Source organism: Triticum urartu, chromosome 4A, assembly GCF_056163025.1.
Source record: "Triticum urartu cultivar PI428250 chromosome 4A, HENAU_Tu73, whole genome shotgun sequence".
Taxonomy (NCBI): Eukaryota; Viridiplantae; Streptophyta; class Magnoliopsida; order Poales; family Poaceae; genus Triticum; species Triticum urartu.
Window position 1 is genome coordinate 618,148,218 of NC_141876.1, and position 23,138 is coordinate 618,171,355.

The 23,138-nt window shown below is 41.9% G+C and overlaps 1 protein-coding gene and 1 pseudogene across 1 annotated transcript; one reads left to right on the forward strand and one right to left on the reverse strand.

Annotated features, from left to right (window-relative positions):
* Nucleotides 1–22,928, reverse strand: part of LOC147977465 (uncharacterized) — a 34,328-nt pseudogene extending 11,400 nt beyond the window's left edge.
* LOC147977467 (uncharacterized) lies at nucleotides 687–3,095 on the forward strand. The gene is made up of 3 exons (XM_087519983.1): nucleotides 687–974; nucleotides 2,735–2,824; nucleotides 2,925–3,095. Exons 1-3 carry the CDS (start codon nucleotides 687–689, stop codon nucleotides 3,093–3,095), a joined length of 549 nt encoding a protein of 182 aa, XP_087376109.1.
* Nucleotides 22,929–23,138: the final 210 nt, after the last annotated feature.

Consider the following 23,138-nt stretch of genomic DNA (forward strand, 5'->3'; position numbering starts at 1 on the left):
ATATATACAAGGCATTATTTTTTTGTTTTTTTTGCGTGGATATACAAGGCATTATTAGTTCCATAGATTTTTGGAGCTTATGGTAAAAATCCATTTATTGTCGACTGATCATCAGTTTGTCAAACTGGAGAATCACTGGCTGGAAAAACTACATGTCCTAAGTGAGTGGGAAAAGAGGAGTGGAGCACCAAACGATTGGTGTGGTGGCTATTTGTTGGGTGGCCTTAGAGCTTGCTAATGGTTGCAACCAGCTTTTTATCTTTTATCCTCTGGTTTCTGCTCCGGTGCTCCCCTTGGGCTGAACGCGAGGTGGAAAACACATCGACGGCTAGGATGAACAAAAACGGTTCATAACGAGGGGCACGATCGTCTTTGTTGCCCCCGTGTATAGCCGTCGAGGAGCCCTGGGAGGCCCGTACGGGTCCGGTTAGATCGTATGCCCGGCCGTATACGTATTTGTATATGGCGGCGTTTCATGCACGCGTGGAGCCGCCCGCGCGTGGGGCAGCACGTGTCATGGGTAGATTCCAAAACCGTCCCATCATATAAATGTGGACGGCAACCACCTCCGGCCGCATCGCCTACCATCTCCCCCCGCCGCATCGTCTCCCACTCCCCACTCCCAACTCCCCACTCCCTCTCCTCTCCAACCTCCTCGTCGCCCTCACCGCATCCTCTCCATCGCCATGGCGGACGCAGGAGGCGAGCGCCCCAATGGGGGCGCAGATCTGGTGGAGCAGGCGTGGCAGGTCGGTTCGGGCACCTTTGTGAGGCGACGTGCCGGCGTCCAGCGCGGTGCTCCCCCCTCTGCAGATCTGGAGAAGGCGGGGGCGGCCTGCAGCGGCACAGTCCAGCCAGATGCGCCCGCTCTGGCGATCTCCGGTGAGGCGCAGAAGGTGGAGGCGGGCTCTGGCGAAGCGCACGAGGTGGAGAAGGTGGAGGCCGGCTCTGGCGAGGAGCAGGCGGAGAAGAAGGTATCTGCTTATCACTTTAATGTGGTATTTTTTAGATTGTAGGGTTTGTGGCTAGAAGGTTTTTTGGTTAGATTTGTTGGATGTAGGGTTTTCTCTGCATTAGGGTTTTTGTGTATTTGATTAGTGCAAGAATGGTGGACCTCATATGATTATTAGATTAGGTTAGAAGTAGCCGGATTGAGGGATGGGTTTTTTTCAGATGCTTATTAGATTAGTAGTGGAAATTTTGCAATTCTTTAGGTGTTTGGCTTGAGGATTAGACGATGGATTAGTCAAATATATACATCTCTATTGGTTTGGGTTGGTGCCTGCTTTAGTTCTTTGGCTTGATGATTAATTAAATGGATGCTTAGTTCTAGGGATTATGCCTGTCATAGTTGCAATTCTTAGATGCTTGATTGATGAATGTTGTCATAGTTGCAGTTCTTTGCTTGATTGATGCATGTCAGGCAGAGGCTATGAGATGGGCTGTGCATGGCCTTGTGTTTTTGGAAAATGTCTACCTAAGGTGATTAGATGGTGCATTAGTTTGGTTGTAAATATAGTGAAGGATGTGCTCATGTAATGGGTGTTGTCATGTTAATCAAAAAGAGCTTCTGAAGGGCTGGATTTGTTTGTGTTGGATTGGGGCTTCTGAAGGAGAGGGAATGGGCAGTCTATGCTTATTAAGCTTGGGTTAGTAGTGGAATTTTGCCATTGCTTTAGAGATATTTACAGCATTGAACATCCTCTCCAATGTCGTTGCTTCAGAGATAAAAGCACCTTGGGGTTTTTTCAATGGTTAGTAATGGAATTTTTGCTTGTTATATTTTAATTAGTATGAGGTTGAATACCTTATTTAAGGGGGAATTTAAGGTCTGATAGACGTCATATGATTATTAGATCTGTAGTTCAATGCTGCAGACATATATGATTATTTGATTTGATTTGATTTGTGGTTCAATGATAGTGGATGGAAACATATTTGATTTGGAATGCATTAATTTTGATGTGCCAATGAATTGATTTAGATGATACAAGATTCATCTATAGTATAATTTGTTGTTGTTTAGGTAAGTAATGAAATTTTAGATGTTTGTTGGAGCTGTATGAATTTATAGTTGAAGTTGTACCTAATTAACTACTGCATTATGTTAATATGTGTAGGAGCTTTGCTGCATTATCCCAAAAACAGTAATTTGTCGTATTAAAATTTGTAGTTGGCTTTTGTAATTAGTAGAAATGGATGTAATTTTATATTTAGGGGGCTAAGAGATAAATCACTTTACAATTGCAGAAGGGTGGCCTCAAAAACAGTAACATGGCCTTGAAATATTGTCCTTGCCCAAAACTTTTATAAACCAAATGTTGTAGGCAGGCCTATTGTCCAGCCTCATAAAATGAACCTGGCCAGAGATTTTCCTCTTGTGCAAATACTTATGATGAATTACAAAAATATGCAGCTAGGATGTCACCATTGTATAACGATGAAGTAAACATTCCAAGACAGGATCCCAGCAACAAAATATACTATATGTTTCCATTAAGTAGTGTGTGGGGGGGGGGATTCCCTCAAGAATCCAGCTTGGATATTCATTAGCATTTATGAAGGAAAGCATTTGTCTGTTGATTGATTGCTTAGATTCTGTATTTATAAGGAAAGCATTTGGTCACTTGCAACATACCAATGTGGTTCACATTCACAATTTTGTCTATAATGACATTCTTTGAACTGCAATTCAATTCATTGTAATTGATGTGCTTGTTTGAGAATATAGCAGGAGGAGGAGGAGGATCTTGTGGGCAACAAGAGGAAGTGGGACAAGACTGGGTTCTACCCATATGACTCTGATGAAGAGGAGCCATATAAAGTAAGGCCTAGTTTAAATGTTATTCGTGCATTGAGTTAGTATTACGTGTTTATAGTATTTGAATGAATAATGTATTAATGTCAGTCATTAATGTGTGCAGTATGAATCTGGAGATGATGTGGTCGAGGGGAGCGTCGAGTTGTTTGAAGAGAAGGTGCTCTTGAAGATCAGGGCCCAAGGACCTGGTATGTACCACAACTGGAGGATGGAAAAGTACCGCTGCCCTTCTGCAGCAATCCCAAGCCCAGGTCTGGGTTATTGGAGCATCTGATGGAACATTGTCGGGCTATATCGATCTTCAGTGATGACTATAAGATCAGGGCTGAGCATTCTGCCCTCCTAAAGGTCCTGAGAAACCCTAACCTCTAGTCCTACATCATGCTGATCATCAGAAGCTGGAAGCCGTACTCATCATCAGTATATTTGATGATGTTTTACTTTTGGAAAGCTGCATCTGGGTCTGAACTGGTTGGAAACTACCTCTATTAATGTAATGTAATGTAATGTATTATGTGTCTGAACTGGATCTGTTGTGAACTGCCTGGTACATGTGGTGGTAACCTAGAATGCTATCTATATATGTGTGGCCTTAACTTTATTGGTGGTGAATGCTTCCTTCATGATTACTTGTTTCGATGGTGCAATGATCATAAATGGCGCTTCAGTGTTGCTTCAGACATGCTGCAACACTTGTCTATGTTGTGGGCAGGTGCAACATGTTGTGCGCATGTGCCAATTATACCAAATATAGAATATGGCGATGTTCTAAATTGGCTGTCATGAATTATAGTACATGGGGTTTCATAAAGTTACTGATAATTGTTCATCCTCACACATTCCATCAATGCATAATTTGAATAAGCAAAAAGGTCAAATGTTCCATCATTTGAACCAATGTTGCAATAACAGAGCAAATATTCCATCATCAAAGTGTGAAGGAATTAAATGTAAATTTAGAAGAGTAATGTAATACTAGTTAAAAATAATGTGTGCAAAAAAGGAATTTGAAATAAGATCTACTTTATTTTTTAATAAAGTTATATTACCCTATTTATAAGAAAAGAAAATATAAATATTCAAAAAGATGTGTTTGATAAAAATACCTTTTGAATTTTTGGTATGTTATTATTTGAGGGGTCATGTAATTTTTATGTTATTGTTTGAGTGCTCAGGTAATTTTTATGTAAACTGAAGGAAAAGGAAAAAGATAAACAAAAGGAAAAGCATGGGCCAGCCTAGCCATCTTGGAAACCTAACTTTATAAATAAAAAATTCAGAAAAAATAGAGGGCATTAAAAAAATAAACAAATATAAGAGAGCATTATAAATTAAAAAATCAAAAAAATAGAAAGAAAATATAAGAGGGCATTATAAATTTCAAAGAAAATATAAGAGGGCATTATAAACAATTATAAGAGGGCATTAGAAATTTCAAAGAAAATTTGACCAGCCAGTCTAGAGGGCATTATAAATTAATAAAAAATTCAAAAAATATAAAACCTTGGAAACCTAGCTTTGTTTGTGCAAGAGATCATGTGTGCCAAAGTTGAGGTGATTTGGAGGTGCTCGAGAAAATGACCGCATTCCGGAGGGGCCATTTGGTCTAACTTAAGCTAGTTTTTGAACAAATGTGATTTTTCCCACCACCTCCAAATCACCCAAACTTTCTTCAATATGGTGACCCACATGTGCTAATCATGCCGACGAAAGAAAATTTGGAAAAAGAATATTTTACAATGCCCCCTGAGGTATAGACCGATGTTTTGACCCGTCAGTCTAGAGGGCATTATAAATTAATAAAAAATTCAAAAAATATAAAACCTTGGAACCTAGCTTTGTTTATGCAATAGATCATGTGTGCCAAAGTTGAGGTGATTTGGAGGTGGTCGAAAAAATGACCGCATTTCGGAAGGGCCATTTGGTCTAACTTAAGCCAGTTTTTGAACAAATGTGATTTTTCCCACCAGCTCCAACTCACCCAAACTTTCTTGAACATGGTGACCCACATGTTCTTATCATGCCTACGAAAGAAAATTTGGAAAAAGAATATTTTACAATGCCCCCCTGAGGTATAAACCAATGTTTTGACCAGTCAGTCTAGAGGGCATTATAAATTAATAAAAAAATTCAAAAAATTATAAAACCTTGGAAACCTAGCTTTGTTTGTGCAAGAGATCATGTGTGCCAAAGTTGAGGTGATTTGGAGGTGGTCGAAAAAATGACGGCATTCTGGAGGGGCCATTTGGTCTAACTTAAGCCAGTTTTAGAACAAATGTGATTTTTTCCACCACCTCCAAATCACCCAAACTTTCTTGAACATGGGACCCACATGTGCCAATCATGCCTACGGATTTGTGCACACCTTTCCTGGGGGGCCACATTGGCCATGCTCACACATGCTCTAGTTTAGTTTTCTGTAGAATATGTAATATTGAAGTATACTCTGTTTTGCGACTGCATAGAGCCTAATACTTACTCTTCCCGGATGCATAAAGTAGTCCTGAAATTGAATCCCAGAGAGTGAATGAGTTTGCAACCATTCCTAATTTTTTTTGTTCTTGTCCGATTTGGATTTGGATGCAGCAGGTGTGGGCGTGCGTCTCATTTGCAGCCACTGCCAGGCGTCCCAGCTGCCAAAGACCTATGTGTCCACTTATGTGCTTGGAAGTTGGAACCATTGGCTACATCGATCAAGAGTACGCCCAGATGTCGAGGCTGAACGAGAAGTCCGATGTGTACAGCTCCGGTATCGTTCTTCTCGAGTTCCTCAAAGGGATGAAGATCGTTGACAACGATTCCAATTTGCACCAGTTGGTAAGTCATTCGCCCTAAACTCCCGAGTCTCGGATCATATTACATATATCTTTTCATTACATTGTGCAAGTCACTGATAAGAGTGAGATTGAAGTTATCTTTTGTCAACCATGTTACGATCTTTCAGCATGCATGATGTGCTGCAATGGTTTCTATATACTATCATGGTATGATCATTTGACCACCCTGTCTCTATGTGTGTGTAGATAATGTCGAGAGCCGATGACAACAAATGGATGGAGGCGGTGGACTCGAAGGTGTCGGTGACATGCACAGACATGTGGCTGGTCTAGAAGGCGTTCCAGCTGGCCCTGCTATGCACCAAGCGGCACCCCATTGACCGGCCGACGATGCACGAGGTGTCCCGGGTGCTACTCTCGCTCATGCCGGCCCCTGCCCTCTAGGTCCCATCCACATGCCTGCTCCCTCTTCATCTCAGATATTGGATTGAAGTAGGGAAAACCCTCCTCCATATTGTGTGATGATTATCTATATTATGTGTAGAACAATCATGGTGTCTATTTCTGCTTTATACCCCACGTTTCACTACTAACATGCCCAACTTCCTGCTCTGTAGGAAATAAGTACATGATTGTTTATCCTCCTGTATAACAGTTTAAGTTTGTGACCTGATCTTGTGCTTCTGGTAGCAAGTCTAATTTGCGAACTTTTAAGTGTCTTTTGATGTGGTGGTGCCAAACAAAACTCATATGCTTATGCTGAGCTTACTTTTAATCTTGTGAACATGACAATTTAGAGGATGTACTGTAGTTCCACTCATTTTATTCTCTGCGATGATCTTACTTTTGTATTGCAGCCACCTTCTTGTTTACTTTGTTGAATCAGCTCTTGTGTACTAATCATGAGTTACTAGCATTTGGCTTCTCTGTGGTAATCAAACCTGATAAATATGTATACTTCTTTGAGATACAAATTCCACATTGCATGTTTACGAGGTTCAATTTCTACAGATGTTGCCAAATATTGGTGTCAATGTGTCTTTCTTTAGGGGGTGATTTAAACCACATATGATCTGCTGTATATTTTTTTTGCTATTCAAACATTGAAATTCTGATGTTGTTGACCCTGTCATTCTATGCTTAAATGATGAAAATGTTGCATTTTGCTTGTTCTAACATGCTGTTAGATTTGCTTTTATTTTGTTCCTAACCATTTTGTTTGATAACTTGCAGATGCTAGCCTTCCTTCGTGTTTTGTCGTGAGGTCGAGGATGAACAAGTCGGGCTCATTGGAGATAGTTATACTGTGATAGCTAGTTATATTTTTTTGATAGTTGTGTTACCTGATGTGAACATTCTATTATTGTAAACCTGATGTTAACCATGGTTGATTGTAATAATGTGCCAAGTTTGGCTCTGTTTGATTGTATTCATGATATGAACCATGTTTTTCTGGATTAGTTATGCTCTGTTTGAAGCATTTTATTTTCTGTCTGTTTTGATTTAATATTGTTATTTATTTACTGGATAATTGAGATCTAAAGAATATAACCGTGACAATTAGGTCTCACTTATTAGAACTGGTCCCATCTCACTAGTGGGCCCACCTTCTAAAAAAATCATAAACTTTGGAGCCAAAAAGGCCACGACCCAGAAAATAAAAAGGCCGGTCCATGGGAACTAACAATAAAAAGGCTACAATACTGGGCTTGGCCCATGAGCCCGATCAAAAATTGATGGAAAAAATACATTAAAAAGGCCGAATTGTTGGGCTCGGCCCATGTAAAACGCTGAATCGGACCGGGCTGATTCTTGTGCCACATCAGCTTGCCACGCTGGATGCCAACGTGGCCTAAGGAGGTTGCTAGTGACCAAAAATGTGGTCATGGAACCAACGACCTTTTACATATCACAAAGAAGGTCACTAATTTCAGTTTACGACCGCCAGCTTTTGACCTTCTGTTTTTGGTCACAAAAAGGTCGCAAATGAAAACCTATGACCTTTCAGCAGCCAATAGTGAGGGTCACAAGTTGACATATTTCTTCTAGTGCACATGCTCCCAAAAGTTGGGGTCATCTCATGCATGACCCCACATGCACCATGTACAAGCCGGACCATTCGGGTCTGCCGGAGGGCAAGTTTGAAAGAGGTTTTCCTTGCCGGACCCACCAAATGATCCCAGACTTTTTGCACACCCTACCATGACCATGGCCTGCATGTGGGAGGAGAATTCATACACCACTGCCTCATTTTTGTTGAATCCCATTAATATCCATTTGTATTACATGTAAGTGAGCATGTGTAAAATTTATTAGATGACTTGAAGGTCAAAACATTAACTTGTCATATATGCAAAAAAATGTGTATTGAATGCAAGTGAGCATGTGTATAATTTAGTGTGTGTTTTGAAGATCAATACACATGGCAATATGCCAAAAAAGTGCCCACCTACCAGAGCAGGAGAATTCATACTCCATGGCCTGCATACAACTAGGAACCCTGCCGTGCATGGGCCAGGATGCAGGCCCGTGGTGCAGAATATCTCTGCTGTTAGTAGGCCCCACGGGGCAGAGGGGACGAGAGTTAGGGAATGTACTGCCTGCAATTGATAGGAGCTTGGGAGGGGAGTCGCAGCTGGGTATATAAACCGGTGTGGCGCTCTCTCGCTTGGCGAGGTGGGACTAAACTCCCACCACCCAACGGCTGTGCACTGCAATGTGCCCTGCGCGGCTCCGCCTTGGGCCCAATTCGGGCGGGCCGGCCCAGGGCAGCCTTACCCGCGCGCTGATCTGTTTGATATCCTCTTTGTTTTCCACTTCTTAACTCCAATTTTTTTCTTGCTTATATTTCTATTATTTAAAATCAAATCTCTTTATTTCTATACTATTTCTAACAGTGTTTACTAAAATTAAAAAATTATGCCAAATTCTGTTGTGTTTTATTTCATTTGTTCGTTCTCTTTTGTATATTGATAATATTTACGAAATATAAATTAAAATGGTGTGTTTTATTTCAATTCTTCATTCTAATATTTCTTATATTTATTATTTTTGAAATATTTTTAGTTTGTAAGATAAAATGTTCTGTTTTATTTCACTTCTTCATTCTAATATTTGTTCTCTTCTTTATATTTGAAATATTTTGGAAATGTAAGATAATATGTTATCTTTTATTTCACTTCTTCATTCTAATAGATCTTATCTTTTTTATATTTGAATTATTTTTTAAATGTAAGATAATGTGTTGTCTTTTATTACACTTATTCATTCAAATTTTTCTTCTGTTTTCTATATTCTCCTCTTTTCTTTGTTCTGACAGTTATAAATTTAAATAATGTATGATATAATGTTGTCTTTTATTTCACTTTTCATGGTTGTCTTTCCTAATTATAATTTTTTTCTGTTTCATATTTGAAATATTATTAAATCAAATATAGTTGGGACAATCGCATGTATGCCTCCACTTGCACCATGTACTACAAGCAGGTTTTATCGGTCTCACCAATTGATACCAAACTTTCATGCACACCCTACGATGAGCATAGCAAGCATGCCTGGCAACTACCGTTCATTTCCGACACTCTATGCATTTTGTAGGCGTTTTGCGGTGATAAAACCGTAGAACAGTGCCCCGACGTGACGCAACGTGCGTATTGTGTCCGAATTCGTGCACACCTTGCCTGGGGGGCCACATTGGCCATGCCCACGTGCTCCCAAAAAGTTGGGGTCATCTCATGCATGCCTCCACATGAACCATGTACAAGCCGGACCATTCGGGTCTGCCGGAGGGCAAGTTTGAAAGTGGTTTTCCTTGCCGGTCCCACCAAATGATCCCAAACTTTTTGCACACCCTACCCTGACCTTGGCATGCACGTGGGAGGAGAATTCATACCCATGGACTCTTTTTTTTGAAATCCCATTAATATCCATGTGTATTACATGTAAGTGAGCATGTGTAAAATTTATTAGATGATTTGAAGGTGGAAACATTAACTTGTCATATATGCAAAAAAATGTGTATTGAATGCAAGTGAGCATGTGTATAATTTAGTGTGTGATTTGAAGATCAAAACACATGGCAAAATGCCAAAAAAATGTGCCCACCTACCAGAGTAGGGGAATTCATACACCCCGGCCTGCATACGACTAGGAACTCAGCCGTTCATGGGCAAGGATGCAGGCCCGTGGTGCAGAATTTCTGCTGCTAGTAGGCCCCACGGGGCAGAGGGGACGAGAGTTAGGCAATGTACTGTGTGCATATGATAGGAGCTTGGGAGGGGAGTCGCAGCCGGGTATATAAACCGGTGCGGCGCTCTCTCGCTTAGCGAGGTAGGACTAAACTCCCACCACCCCACGGTTGTGCGCTGCGCTATGCCCTGCAGGGCTCTGCCTTGGGCCCAATTGGGGCAGGCTGGCCCAGGGCAGCCTTACCCGCGCGCTAATCTGTTTTATAGTTTCTTTGTTTTTCACTTCTTAACTCCAAAATTTCTTTTGTTGTTTATATTTCTAATATTTAAAATCAAATCTATTTTTTATATATTGTTTCTAACAGTGTTTACTAAAATTAAAATATTATGCCAAATTCTGTTGTGTTTTATTTCATTTGTTCGTTCTCTTTTGTATATTGATAATATTTACGAAATATAAACTAAAATGGTGTGTTTTATTTCAATTCTACATTCTAATATTTCTTTTCTTTATTATTTTTGAAATATTTTTAGTTTGTAAGATAAAATGTTCTGTTTTATTTCACTTCTTCATTCTAATATTTGTTCTCTTCTTTATATTTGAAATTTTTCCAAAATGTAAGATAATATGTTATCTTCTATTGCACTTCTTCGTCCTGATAGATCTTATCTTTTTTACATTTGAATTATTTTTTAAATGTAAGATAATATGTTTCCGTTACTAATTATAAATTTTATTTTCTATTTGATACTTGAAATATAATTAAATCAAATCTAGTTGGGACAATCATATGCATGCCTCCACATGCACCATGTACTAGAAGCAGGTTTATTCTCAGTCTCAACAATTGAGACCAAACTGTATGCACACCCTAGGATGACCATGGCAAGCATGCATGGCAAGTATCGTTCATTTCCGTCACTCGATGCATTTTCTAGGGTTTTTTCGGCGACAAAACCCTACAACACTGCCCCCACGTGACGCAACGTGCGTTTTGTGTCCGAATTCGTGCAGACCTTGCCTGGGGGACCACATTGGCCAAGCCCACATGGTCCCAAAAGTTGGGGTCATCTCATGCATGCTTCCACATGCACCATGTACAAGCAGGACCATTCGGGTCTACCGGAGGGCAGGTCTGAAAGTGGTTTTCCTTGACGGTCCCACCAAATGATCCCAAACTTTATGCATACCCTAGGATGACCATGGCATGCATGCATGACAAGTATCGTTCATTTCTGACACTCGATGCATTTTCTAGGGTTTTTCCGATGACAAAACCCTACAACACTGCCCCACGTGACGCAATGTGTGTTTTGTGTCCGAATTCGTGCATACCTTGCCTAGGGACCACATTGGCCAAGCCCACATGGTCCCAAAAGTTGGGGTCATCTCATGCATGCTTCCACATGCACCATGTACAAGCAGGACCATTCGGGTCTGCCGGAGGGCAGGTCTGAAAGTGGTTTTCCTTGACGGTCCCACCAAATGATCCCAAACTTTATGCATACCCTAGGATGACCATGGCATGCATGCATGACAAGTATCGTTCATTTCCGACACTCAACGCATTTTCTAGGGTTTTTTCGGTGACAAAACCCTACAACACTGCCCCCACGTGACGCAATGTGCGTTTTGTGTCCGAATTTGTGCACACCTTCCCTGGGGGACCACATTGGCCATGCCCACATGGTCCCAAAAGTTGGTGTCATCTCATGCATGCCTCCACATGCACCATGTACAAGCAGGACCATTCGGGTCTACCGGAGGGCAGGTCTGAAAGTGGTTTTCCTTGCCGGTCCCACCAATTAGGAAGTCATAAATAGGATAACATTTAATCGTACATATTTTTAATGAAATTGAAAACAATGAGAAGAAGTGATATGGAATTATGAAACATGAACAAAAAAATAGGAATAAGGAGAAAACATAAAATAATAGGAAAACCAAATTAAAAGGGAAAGAGGAACAATACATTTGAATGTATAATATTGTAGAAATGATAGAGATACTATAAATATTGTTGAACATATACAAGTATACAATAACTAATAGGTGTCACAAAGAGTTTTTTTAGGGAAGAACCAATGATATTTATTTTGAGGGAAGAAACAATGCAGGTAGGTGGGCCGGCCAAGACCGCAAATAGCTGTCGGATCCATATTGTTGGCGCCCACAACGCTGCACTTTCCATGCACGTCGATCACACGCACGTCAATCACGGGAGTAGTTGCCGTTCTGTTACACAATTCTGGGATCGTGCTAATCCATATGTTCCTAATCCCTATGATCGAGGAGCACGTTCAGCCTCGCTTCAATGGAGGAAAATATAGATCGCGAGATTGGCCACAGGGAAGTTACGACGGCCTAGGAGTCGACGTCATATATAATCTCCTCCTCCTCGCACATGTCGTCGACTAGATCGCCTCATGCCGGCGAGTCGTCGACAGCTCCGTCCGCCGCATCCCACACGCCACAAAAAACCCCGAGACGATCAAGGTCGTCCGCACGTGCAGGCCGACCTCGATGAACTACGTCGACAACGCATCGCCGACGTCTTTCAGCTTCGTCGACCGATCAAGTAAATTATCCTCCTTACCTCGCGCCTTCTTAGCAAGCTACTTCCTCCGTCTCGTTGCTTTGATGGACTTAGGTTTACCACATATTTTCAACTAGTATCAACTCGACTGGATGCGTTCTGACCAGATGGTGTAGATGAAAACAATCTTTGGTTCTTTCATAGCATGGTAGAATAAGATGTTGTTTCTCGAGAAGCATGATGCAATAGATTTTTTGAAACATGATCCAATTATATTTTTGTCACACGATCCAATTATATTGTTGTGCACATAGAACATTAAAGAGTTATTAGCATTAGATGTTGATGAACCTCAAATAGGTACCATTGCTATAGACTCTAGTTATTTACAACTAATCAATTTGCCAGCCTGTTAATAAGACAACCAGACGAATTAGTAACAGTTTACCATATTAAATTTATTGATTATATAATTTATCTGATACACATAGAACTTGATCAGATACAAGTAAATTCAATTACCAGTTGTAGTTATTTTTTTAATTGCCTCATGTCAGCACACACTTGGCTGCATGTTGCAGTATACATGGTGCTAGTTTTGTATTTGCATTAGTGTTATTTTTAAATTAGTGTTAGCTACTACCAGAAAGTTTTATATTTTTGCATGTCTATTGTTATTTTTTCTTTAGTGTTCGCTAATGTCATGAAGTTATATATTTTCTTTCAACGGGATGGACGAGCTGAATGGAGAAATAGTATGCGCCGTTGAGAGATGGTGCAAGCTTGTTGCAGCTCTATTGAGCGGTCAACGCGCTAGAGGGGCTGATACAACATTGTGCAGCATGCTGCAGATACCATCTATTAAGATGCATACCCTACTGATTAGGTATATGATTGAGAATTTTCAGGCCAGCACGGCCAGATTCACTATACAAGAGCAGGTTGGGGAGGTGACTCTCGGTGCGGTCGACGTCGAGTGCATCTTTAACCTCGAGAACCAAGGACTGTCCTCTTCGGACATTCTGACTAAAGAAGGCGAGGACATCAAGGAGCGGGTGCCGCCACAATTTCTCAGTAAGACATCAGAAAACATAGTGATAGATAATCTCATTGAGGACATAATTAAAATTAAAGCTACCGACGATGATTTCCTTCGGAAAGTAGTCCTTGTCCTGTTAGGAACAATTATTGCTCCCATGTCGAGCAAGATTGTGCCAAAGCAGTACTACGCTTTGGTCGATGATTTGAAACGTATTTCAAAGATTAACTAGAATGCCTTCACCATGCGTGTTCTCCTTGATTTCCTTCGAATAGTGATAAAAGGCAAACACCTCTGCCAATGGCCGAAAGGCAATTTGGCTCTCTTGCAGGTACACATATGAGACCCGTTGCATAATTTCAATTATCATATCATTGCAATTTTATGTGATGTATTGTGCTAACTCTAAATCCTCATATTTTTTTGTAGTACTTGTACTGGGAGAAGGTGCAACCGGTCGAAGGCAAATGCGCCGATTTGAAACGTATTTCAAAGATTAACTAGAATGCCTTCACCATGCGTGTTCTCCTTGATTGCCTTCGTTTAGTGATGAAAGGCAAACACCTCTGCCAATGGCCGAAAGGCAATTTGGCTCTCTTGCAGGTACACATATGAGACCCGTTGCATAATGTCAATTATCATATCATTGCAATTTTATGTGATGTATTGTGCTAAATCTAAATCCTCATATTTTTTTGTAGTACTTGTACTAGGAGAAGGTGCAACCGGTCGAAGGCAAATGCGCCTATAATCCCAACTTGTCCATACAACCTCTTATGAGGAACTGGACCGAAGGTGCAGCCACTAGGAGAGATCGGTTCAACTATGACAATGGGCGGGACCGTGGAACGTCAGGGTAAGTCATTGTGTTCCGTCTTTATTAAATATTTTGTAACTTAATAATATTTATTTTTTATTCATCACATGTACTTCAATATCGCATGCAGATCGAAAATAATATCACCCAGGAGTATAGGGCTCAGGAGCCCAACATCCCAAATAATGTGCCTACCATGAAGCCAAAAAACAAGCCTGCAAATGGAAACACAAAGATGTCGATGACAGCCCCATTGTCGGAAGATTTGATGGAGCTTCTAATGAAGCAGTGCATGGACTTCATACACACCCAGATGAGGCAAATCCCTGATCAAGTTGCTGAGGTGTCACAACCAAACTTTATAGTTTACAATATGTTTGATGTTTTCAACCATGCTAGCATTACTAAATTTATATTTCTATTGCAGAGGTTGTTTAAGAAGTTGAACATATCAGGTGTCATGTACAAGCCGGCTGCTGTCGTGCCATCCGCGGACAATGATGTGGATGAAGAACTGGATTCGTTTGAGAACGGTCCATATGAAAAGAAGGAATTCGTGTACAAAGATGACATAGACTCACGCGGAGAGCCTGTCATTGACATGACGTGGCCTGATGAAGTGGTTCCCAACCATAAAACCGTACCTGAGGTACTATGTATATATATTTCTGTCTATAATTTTCTCCTTTAATTTATTTACGTGCTGATATGTTCACACGATTTTGTTTGCCAAACAGAAAACCCCACCGAAGATGAATGGACACAAGGAAGCTTCACCTATTATGCATAATGATGAATTTGGTGGTACACCCGAAAACCCTTGGGTCGTTGGTACTTCTACTCAAGCACCTTCATCGGACATAGACATTTCTCCATCTTCTGTGAGCAAGTTCATGGCTAAGGAGAATGGAAAAAAGGGTGCAACAATCGATAAGGATGAGGAAGTTATGTCCGGTAAGCGCAAGAGGACCGTTCCTAAGAAATTTGAATCCCCCTATGCACTTGACAAGCCCAGCAGGCGTCCCAACCGTGGTCAGAAACCCTCCGGTACTTCTACTGCTACTAGAGGTATCGTAACTAACTTTCTTATTTTGTTATATGCTACGAATGCATATGAGCCGGAGGTTGTGGAAGATGAGTTGACGCCGGAAATAATTGATGCAGCTGTTTCATTTGTCTAGTTAGCTGCTAGCACCGAGAAGACTAAGGGGAAGAAAGTTTACTACAGTGAAGGGCATGGCATATCTCTGACTTACGAAAGGATTCGACCGGTACTAACTCACAGACGGATGTCCGACGATGTAAGTTCTACTTGCATGTCCTGTTATTAACATTCTCAATAATCTATGTCTCAACTTTCAACATGTAATCCCCTGATATTCTATGAAGGTAATTGATGCTTATATGGGACATTTGGAGCTGCGTGTTGGTCATGATCGTTACCTCTGTCCAGCATGGAGGTCCAAATTCCTTGTAGATAGTGCTATTGCATGAGACGATCCATTGCCGTCGAGCTACAACATGGATAGTGCTCTGTCCAAAGCTAGAACAGTTAATAGAGTCACGAAAGAGTATACTATGTGTGATAAGGTACGTTATGTTTGTAATTCTTCACTATAGGACATTTCATCAAGTATTTCGTTTGATCCATAATGGGTTTTTTGCAATGTAGATGTACATCGCGTTGAATATCGACAATGCCCACTGGATTACCGTGGTCTTGCACTTGATCAAGCAAGAATTCCAAGTTCTGGATTCGCTCTATCCTCTGGACCTGACAGAAAAGACTGTGAAAGCACTGGTAATATAACCAACAATTGTTCCATTGGTCTTAGATGTTGTTTATGTTTATTCTTTAACACTATCCTCTTTAGAGAGAATGGCTATAGCACACGATATGCACCTAGCAAATCTTATTACAACAGGGAAATATCTGGATGTAAGTAAGTGGCCTATCAAGGAGTATGACATGCCCCAACAAGAGGATGGGTGAGTTAATAGGACATCATGCACATTCATACAACAACACACATGTTCGTATTGCTCACCGCTAATGTTTGCATATGTACCAGGAAATCTTGTGGCCTTTTTGTCACAGAATGTCTAGAACATTGGGACGGGGACCGAATGACCTGCAATTTTTCACAAGTATGCTGTTATTTACGTTTGTAGACTAGCTACTATGGTCGTGTAGTAACTTCGGTTCATGTAACCTTTATGTCATTTTTTGCAGGCCACCGTTGACGCAAGGAGAAGACGTTTCGTCGCAGAGTTGATTATGTCACCTTCGAACATGATGGAGTGTGTTAAGAACAAAATTCGCGAAATCGCAAGGAAAATGCGCGCCTGAAGAATTCATGCGGCATGCAAGATTGAAGTTTTAGTGGTTTGGATTTAGTCCGGTCGAAGGTTTCAATGGCATGATTATCTTAGGGGTTCTATCATTTTTATGTAATAAACAGGGCATCTCGAATATTGTGACATATACATGTGTAAGTGTCTGCCAGACAATTCGCTCGTATCAGACAATTCGGTCATACAATTCGCTCGGAGAAGACAATTTGGTCGTACCAATAAAGTTTTGGCTTCACTTATCAATTGTTCGTGCTTAATATTTTTCTCATTCTCCAATTTTTTATAACTGTATTTTTCACGGCTTCACTTATCAAGTGTTCTTGCTTAATATTTTTCTCGTTCTTCAATTTTTTATAATAGTCTATTTTTCTCTTCAACTGCCCTCGTAAGTTTCATATTAAAATTTTCACAATCTTTACTTTTTTAAAAACTCTACCAAGCTTAGCCTTCTGCCTTAGCTATCTGCATGTCATCATCTTGCATAATCTCCTGGTAATTCCCCCTCATCACATGATTATGAAAAGTAGTCACGGTAGATAAGTAAATATATCGAGCCAAAATGTAATATTACACTGATCAAAATTAGTCATGTCAGCTCGTTGGCTCTATCACGTGTTATCAGGCATCATGTTTTTCTATTTTGTCTTACAAACCCGTTGTTTTTATTATATGTATAATTAACTTTTTCTGTACTCACCATGATGCCAGGCACGACCCATCTAACCACATGAGGGGCCCCACAGGCGGGCTATCGTGCCGGCGGCGCTACACCAGCCCATTTTGCCAGGTTCACATCGATCTTTCCCCTTTTCTCATTTCCCTTTCCAAATCCCTAGCCCTCTCTCTCCATTTGTGCCTCCAAATCTCGACGGTGAAAGCATGACAGCGAGCTGGGCGTCGGGCGGTGGCGGCTGCGGCGAGAAGAGCGGTGGCGACCGCAGGTTAGGTCGAACCCTGGGTCCTGCAAGCAGGTGGGGCGGATTCAGTGGCACAAGAGGTAGCGGCGGCGGATCGAGTGGAACAGGGGATGGGGGTTTCGTGGGCGGCGGCGGGTCGGGAGAACCCATGGCTAGGGTTTCTTCAGTGCTACACTTTGGTGGCAAAAAGGTAAGTTCTTTACCGTTGTTCTTTACATCCCAACACTATCGCCCACAATTCATCACCTTTGGCCATGACAAGCTCCATCTATGTGGTCATCAGGAAACTCCTGGTGGCCATGTCTGCATAGATGCAGAAAATTTTGGCAGCGCACTCGGGGGATGTGTGTTTGAGGTTAGTCTACTGATCATGATCTTCAAACTAGTACTGCTATTGCGGTCAAGCTGCAAAAATGTTCAGTGTTTAACGCTTGCAATGACAAGTTCAGTTATAAAATGACTTGAATTGCTCATGATTTATTTAGGATGATATCACTTCTGAGTATGTTGAATGGGTTGATGGGGAGTGGGATAGCAAAGCAAAGTCAGTCATTAAGTATCTTGCCATGAAGAACAAGAAACTGGAGACTAAGATTACAGAATTTGAAGCTGAAATTAAAAGGAATGAGAAAGAAAAGAGGGTAATGGTTAAGATGCACAAGGAAATATTGCTCTATAGGGATAGGATTTTAGGATTTGGAGGTCTTCTGTATCTTGGCCTGCTTGCCACTATGATTGCTATCATAGTTAGCAAGTAGATTGTTCATAAAGTTATTGACATCATTGTAATTGACATGATGAAATGCTGCTGAATTATTTGCTATTCAGTTTATGGGCAAAGTGTGATAGAGATTGCAGCATAAATAACATGGGGCCATCATGATTGGTAGACAATGCACTTTTGGCATGTTCTGTATTTGGCAGACAATGCACTTTTGGCATGTTCTATATTTGGCAGACAATGTACTTTTGGCATGTTCTAAATTTGGTATGTGATGCACATGGGCACATCACCTAGCAACACTACTGATTTATGCAGCAACCCAGTTCATTGTCTTGTTGCAACATAGGAGCAACATCTAGCAGCTTCCTCCTCCTTTCATGCAACACTGAAGCAAAGCAACAGTACATATTCAATATTTAGAAATTTAACTGAACTTGACACTTAGGGTGAGCAGTAGATATTCAGTTCTTCAGCCACAAAGAACCTGATCAAACCGTACCGATTGCATAACTTATATGCTTACATATAAAAGCATACCTAACCAACATCAAACCCAAAATAATGTTAACTTATATGCTGAAACATATAACAGCATACTTAACTTAACATAACCAGCAGCTTCCTCCTCCTTCAGCAACTATGCCCATCTTCACTTCTCCAGAAATTTGAGGCGGCGTGAGCGGCGCACCACACACGGAGAAGCCTTCTTCTTGACCGCCTTTCTGTTCGACAGCAGCGCCACCTGATTCTGAGCCACCTGATCTTGAGCCACCTCCTCTTCTTCCACCTTCACTATGTCAGGGAGGAGGGGAAGGAGCTCGACGTCGATGGGCATTCTCTTGCCACCCTCGACGGCGACCGGCGCTACCATCTGCACAGTGTCCTCCTCGCCCTCCTCATGGTCATCAGGGATGAACAGTACCTCCTCCACGTCGTCCTCCACGACATCAGAGCCCAACGGCAGCACTGGCTTCGGCACATGGCGGACCTGGTAGTCCGGGCTGACAGGCGTAGGGAGAGCGAGCTCGATGTCGAAACGCTCCACCCTCGACGCGACGCGTGCTGAATCTGGCCGCAGCGTCATGGTGGTGGAGCGGTACATCCACCACCTTGTGCGCTGAGCAGGGGAGTCACTCAGCGTGGCCTCTCGCATTGCCCACACGAGGAGGACAGCCGGCAGGATGCCGTGGCCGTAGGGGAAGGCGTGCTTCCTCTCGGCGTCGGTGAGGACTTTGACGAGGCCACGTGCGTGGTTGACCAACATCTCCGTGCTGGGGAACCAGCCGCACACCTCCGTCAACTGCGAGGTCCATCATCGCCGGCGAGGTCCATCATCGCTCTCTGCCAGCCGAGGCTTCTCTCCATGGAGGCGGCTGCAGCGGTCGCCGGCGAGGGTTTTCTCAATCTAATGTAGGTGGGGATAAGAGGGGAGTTCAAACCGGCGCCCGTGGGAGGTTGGTGAGTGTGTGGTGGGGAGGAGAGTGGTACAGTTACTTATTTAATGGCTTTTAGGACATGGGTAGGGGAAATGTACAATATTCTTTCTACCTCCCGCCCCGGTCATAACATAGTAAATAATTTTTTTGATTTTTGTTTAGAGGGAAACATCTTACTTTATTTAAACAAAGACTGGATTCTCGTCTACTAATACACTAAGGATACAATCAGGGGGCGAAAGCCTCCAAACCAAAGAAACACAATCGCCTACAGCTACCTTTAGCCAAAGTATGAGCCGGCCGATTAACACAGTAAATAATTGAAGTAAGTGTTCTACTCTTGTTCCTTCTCCACTTTTCTGTAGATGATAAAAGACAAGCTAAGTTAATGAATGATACAAAATTTAATAATCCACAATGCATACAAACACTTACTTCTGATTTAGTTTGCATTTCTTGCTATGTCTAGTGTGTCCTACCAATTTGCAAGCGCCGCACCGGGTTTTCAACTCATCAAAAGAGAGTGGTCTACCAATTTTTGGAGACAGGGCGACTCTCATCTAACTTTGTTGCACCTTTGCTTGACACTTTCATAGGATCTTTAACCTCAATCATGTTGCCTTCACCATCGTCCACATATTCAACTGCACACTTACTGATGTCATTTGTTTGCTTCAACAAATTTTCCTGTAGCAGATCATACTCATGACTCAGCTATCACAGCCTTCAAACTCTCCTGTAACTGATCCCACAAAGCAGGGTGTTTGCATGCCGCATGCATAGCTTCAGACGCTAACACACTGACCTGGCTATATTTCATTCTTTCCCCGGCCCCAGTCCAACCAAATCCCAACAAATCGCTTGTGCGCCTCGCGGGCAGTCCCAACCTTGCTTCTTTCGTGAACCGAACAAGAACTAAAAACTTTGGTATTTCAGATATGTTCAAGTGCTTCAGTACATGGAATATGTGCTTGCAAGGTATAGCCTTTCGAATCATTCTTCTGTAGCTGCACCTTATAGTTTCTGCGGAATTTACTGGTGTATACTCCACCCAAAAACGGCGCTTCCGGTTATTCTTCCAGGCCACAATGTACTGTTGTGATCCGTCTCCCAACTTAATTTCTACAATCTCCATGCCGTCAATTTTTCTAAGATCATCCTGCAACATAAAGAAGTTTGCTGGAGTGAAGACGTGAGAAGCAGCTATCTCAAGTTCCCTCGAGCTAGTAACTGGCACTGGTAAGCTCTGTGAGGTCGTGCAGTCATCTCGCGCGTCGTTTTCACGGATACACACAACGGCGTTCTCATAGTGCAAAATCATATCCACCAGGGTCATTTTAGCGTCTAGGCGGAGGTGAAGGCATGAGTTCAGGCTTTCACTCCGGTGGTTGCTTTTCATGCCAAGCCAAAACCCCTCTGTTAGATAAGCCGCGGCCCACAGTCTCCTCTTCTTATACATCTGCCTCAACCATGTTACAGTTTTTTCCGACTGCCATCTTTTGGAAAATGCGTGCCATCTCTCCTCAAACATGGCCGTGGACGTGTTGTAGTACAGAAGAGTTCGGAACTCCTTCAAGGACTTGTGAATGAGGTGAATCTTCATATTTTTCTCTATGTGCCACGTACATATACGGTGCCACACGTCTGGCAAGACTTCGCGAATTGCCTTGATCATCGCAGTGTCGGCGTCTGTGATAACACTCTTAGGCATCTTTTTACACATGGACCTCAAAAAAGTCTGCAGAAGCCACACTTATGTTCATCGCAGTGTCGGCGTCTATGATAACACTCTTAGGCATCTTTTGATACATGGACCTCAAAAAAGTCTGCAGAAGCCACACTTATGTCTCCTCGGTCTCGTCCGAAACTATGGTACAACCAAAAACAGTGGTCTTCTGGTGATTGTTAAGACCAACAAAAGGTATGAATGGCATACCATAGCGGTTCATCTTGTACGTGATGTCAAATACAAGGACGTCGCCGAAGTCCTCATAGTCATGACGAGACTAGGAGTCGCACCAGAACATCCTATTCAAATGTCCTTCCTTATCTAGCTTGTACTCGAAAAAGAAGCTAGGATCCCTCTGTTTCCTACTGGCCATGATGCCTATGGCTGTGGCAGCATCACCTTTTGAAAGCAGCTTCCTCTTCTCCTTGCCGCAAATGTTGTATATTTCACGCCTGGTAAAACCAACACCGCCGTACCATACATGTTTGCTGATGAAGCAATCCATCATGTCATGAATTCTAATCCATGCAGCTCCCATGGACATTATCTCATGCTTCTGGTACTCTTTGATTTTTCTGTGCGACCAAAGAAAAGGTACCTCGTCCGGGGTTGCCAACATATGGCTATGCTTGTCCTCAAAACTTTCAACATACCAAACCCCATGCTTTTGGTCAAGCTTGACGGTCAGGTGCGCTTTGCAAAAGCAGCGTGTCTCGGCTCTGAGACTACGGCTGTGTCCTTCCTCGGTTAGCAACTTGATGTCACGTTTCCCTTGTCTCGAACAAACAAACCGCCTATAACGCATATGACGTGACTCCATTTTGCTATACCTAACCTTATTCTTTCTAATGCTGAAACCATTATCTCTAGCATAGCTGTTGTAGAAATCATACGCAGCATCGTCAGACGTAAAGGTCATTTCCATTATCTGCATGAACATATCCCTCTTATAATCTACACTGGAGTATCTTGGACATTCTTTGCCCCATCATCTTGTGTCACCTACACAATCAAACCACAGCCATGAAAACAGTTTTCTATGGTTTAACATTACTTACTTCCATAGAACATTGGTTACACACATACCTCACTCATGATGACCGACGACTCGGACTCCCCAGAATCAGGTGCATCTCATGATTCGTTGTTAAGTCATGTCTCCGCGTCGGATTCACCGTAATAGTCGTATGCATTATGACATTCGGAAATGAACTGAAAAATACAACACAAATACATAATTACTTATCATATAATATTCCAGAAGAAATTCAATTTGCAAGCCAACAAAAAATTTCACTTACGTACCTGACTAATGTAATCTTCATTCGAGAGCTCCGAGTGGTTTTCCTGATCATCATCAAGCTCATCGATCTATAAATTTTCTACACAAAGATTTAATGTTGTCGGATGCCACCAAAAAATTACAACATGACAATGCCACTCACATTAAGATCGTCCCATTCGTTCCCATTCTCTGACCGATCTTCATGATCTGAATTTTCATCATCTGACCAATCTTCTATCCAGCCTTTCATTAGTTCTCCAAACTCCATGTCTACCATGATATCAGTTAACAACTCGTCCGCCATTTCCTACAACCAATAATATGTATCATCACATGTGCAAACATTATCAATGATGAAATATACAACACATAGCACACAATCACGGATGTTATGTAAACAACCATAACCGAGGCCGTTCAGATCTGCCAAACTTAGTAAGGAAGACGGCCACAGCACCCGTCGTGATCACTTTCAATCGCGAGGAACTGCACGATCTCAAAACCTAGCTAGATC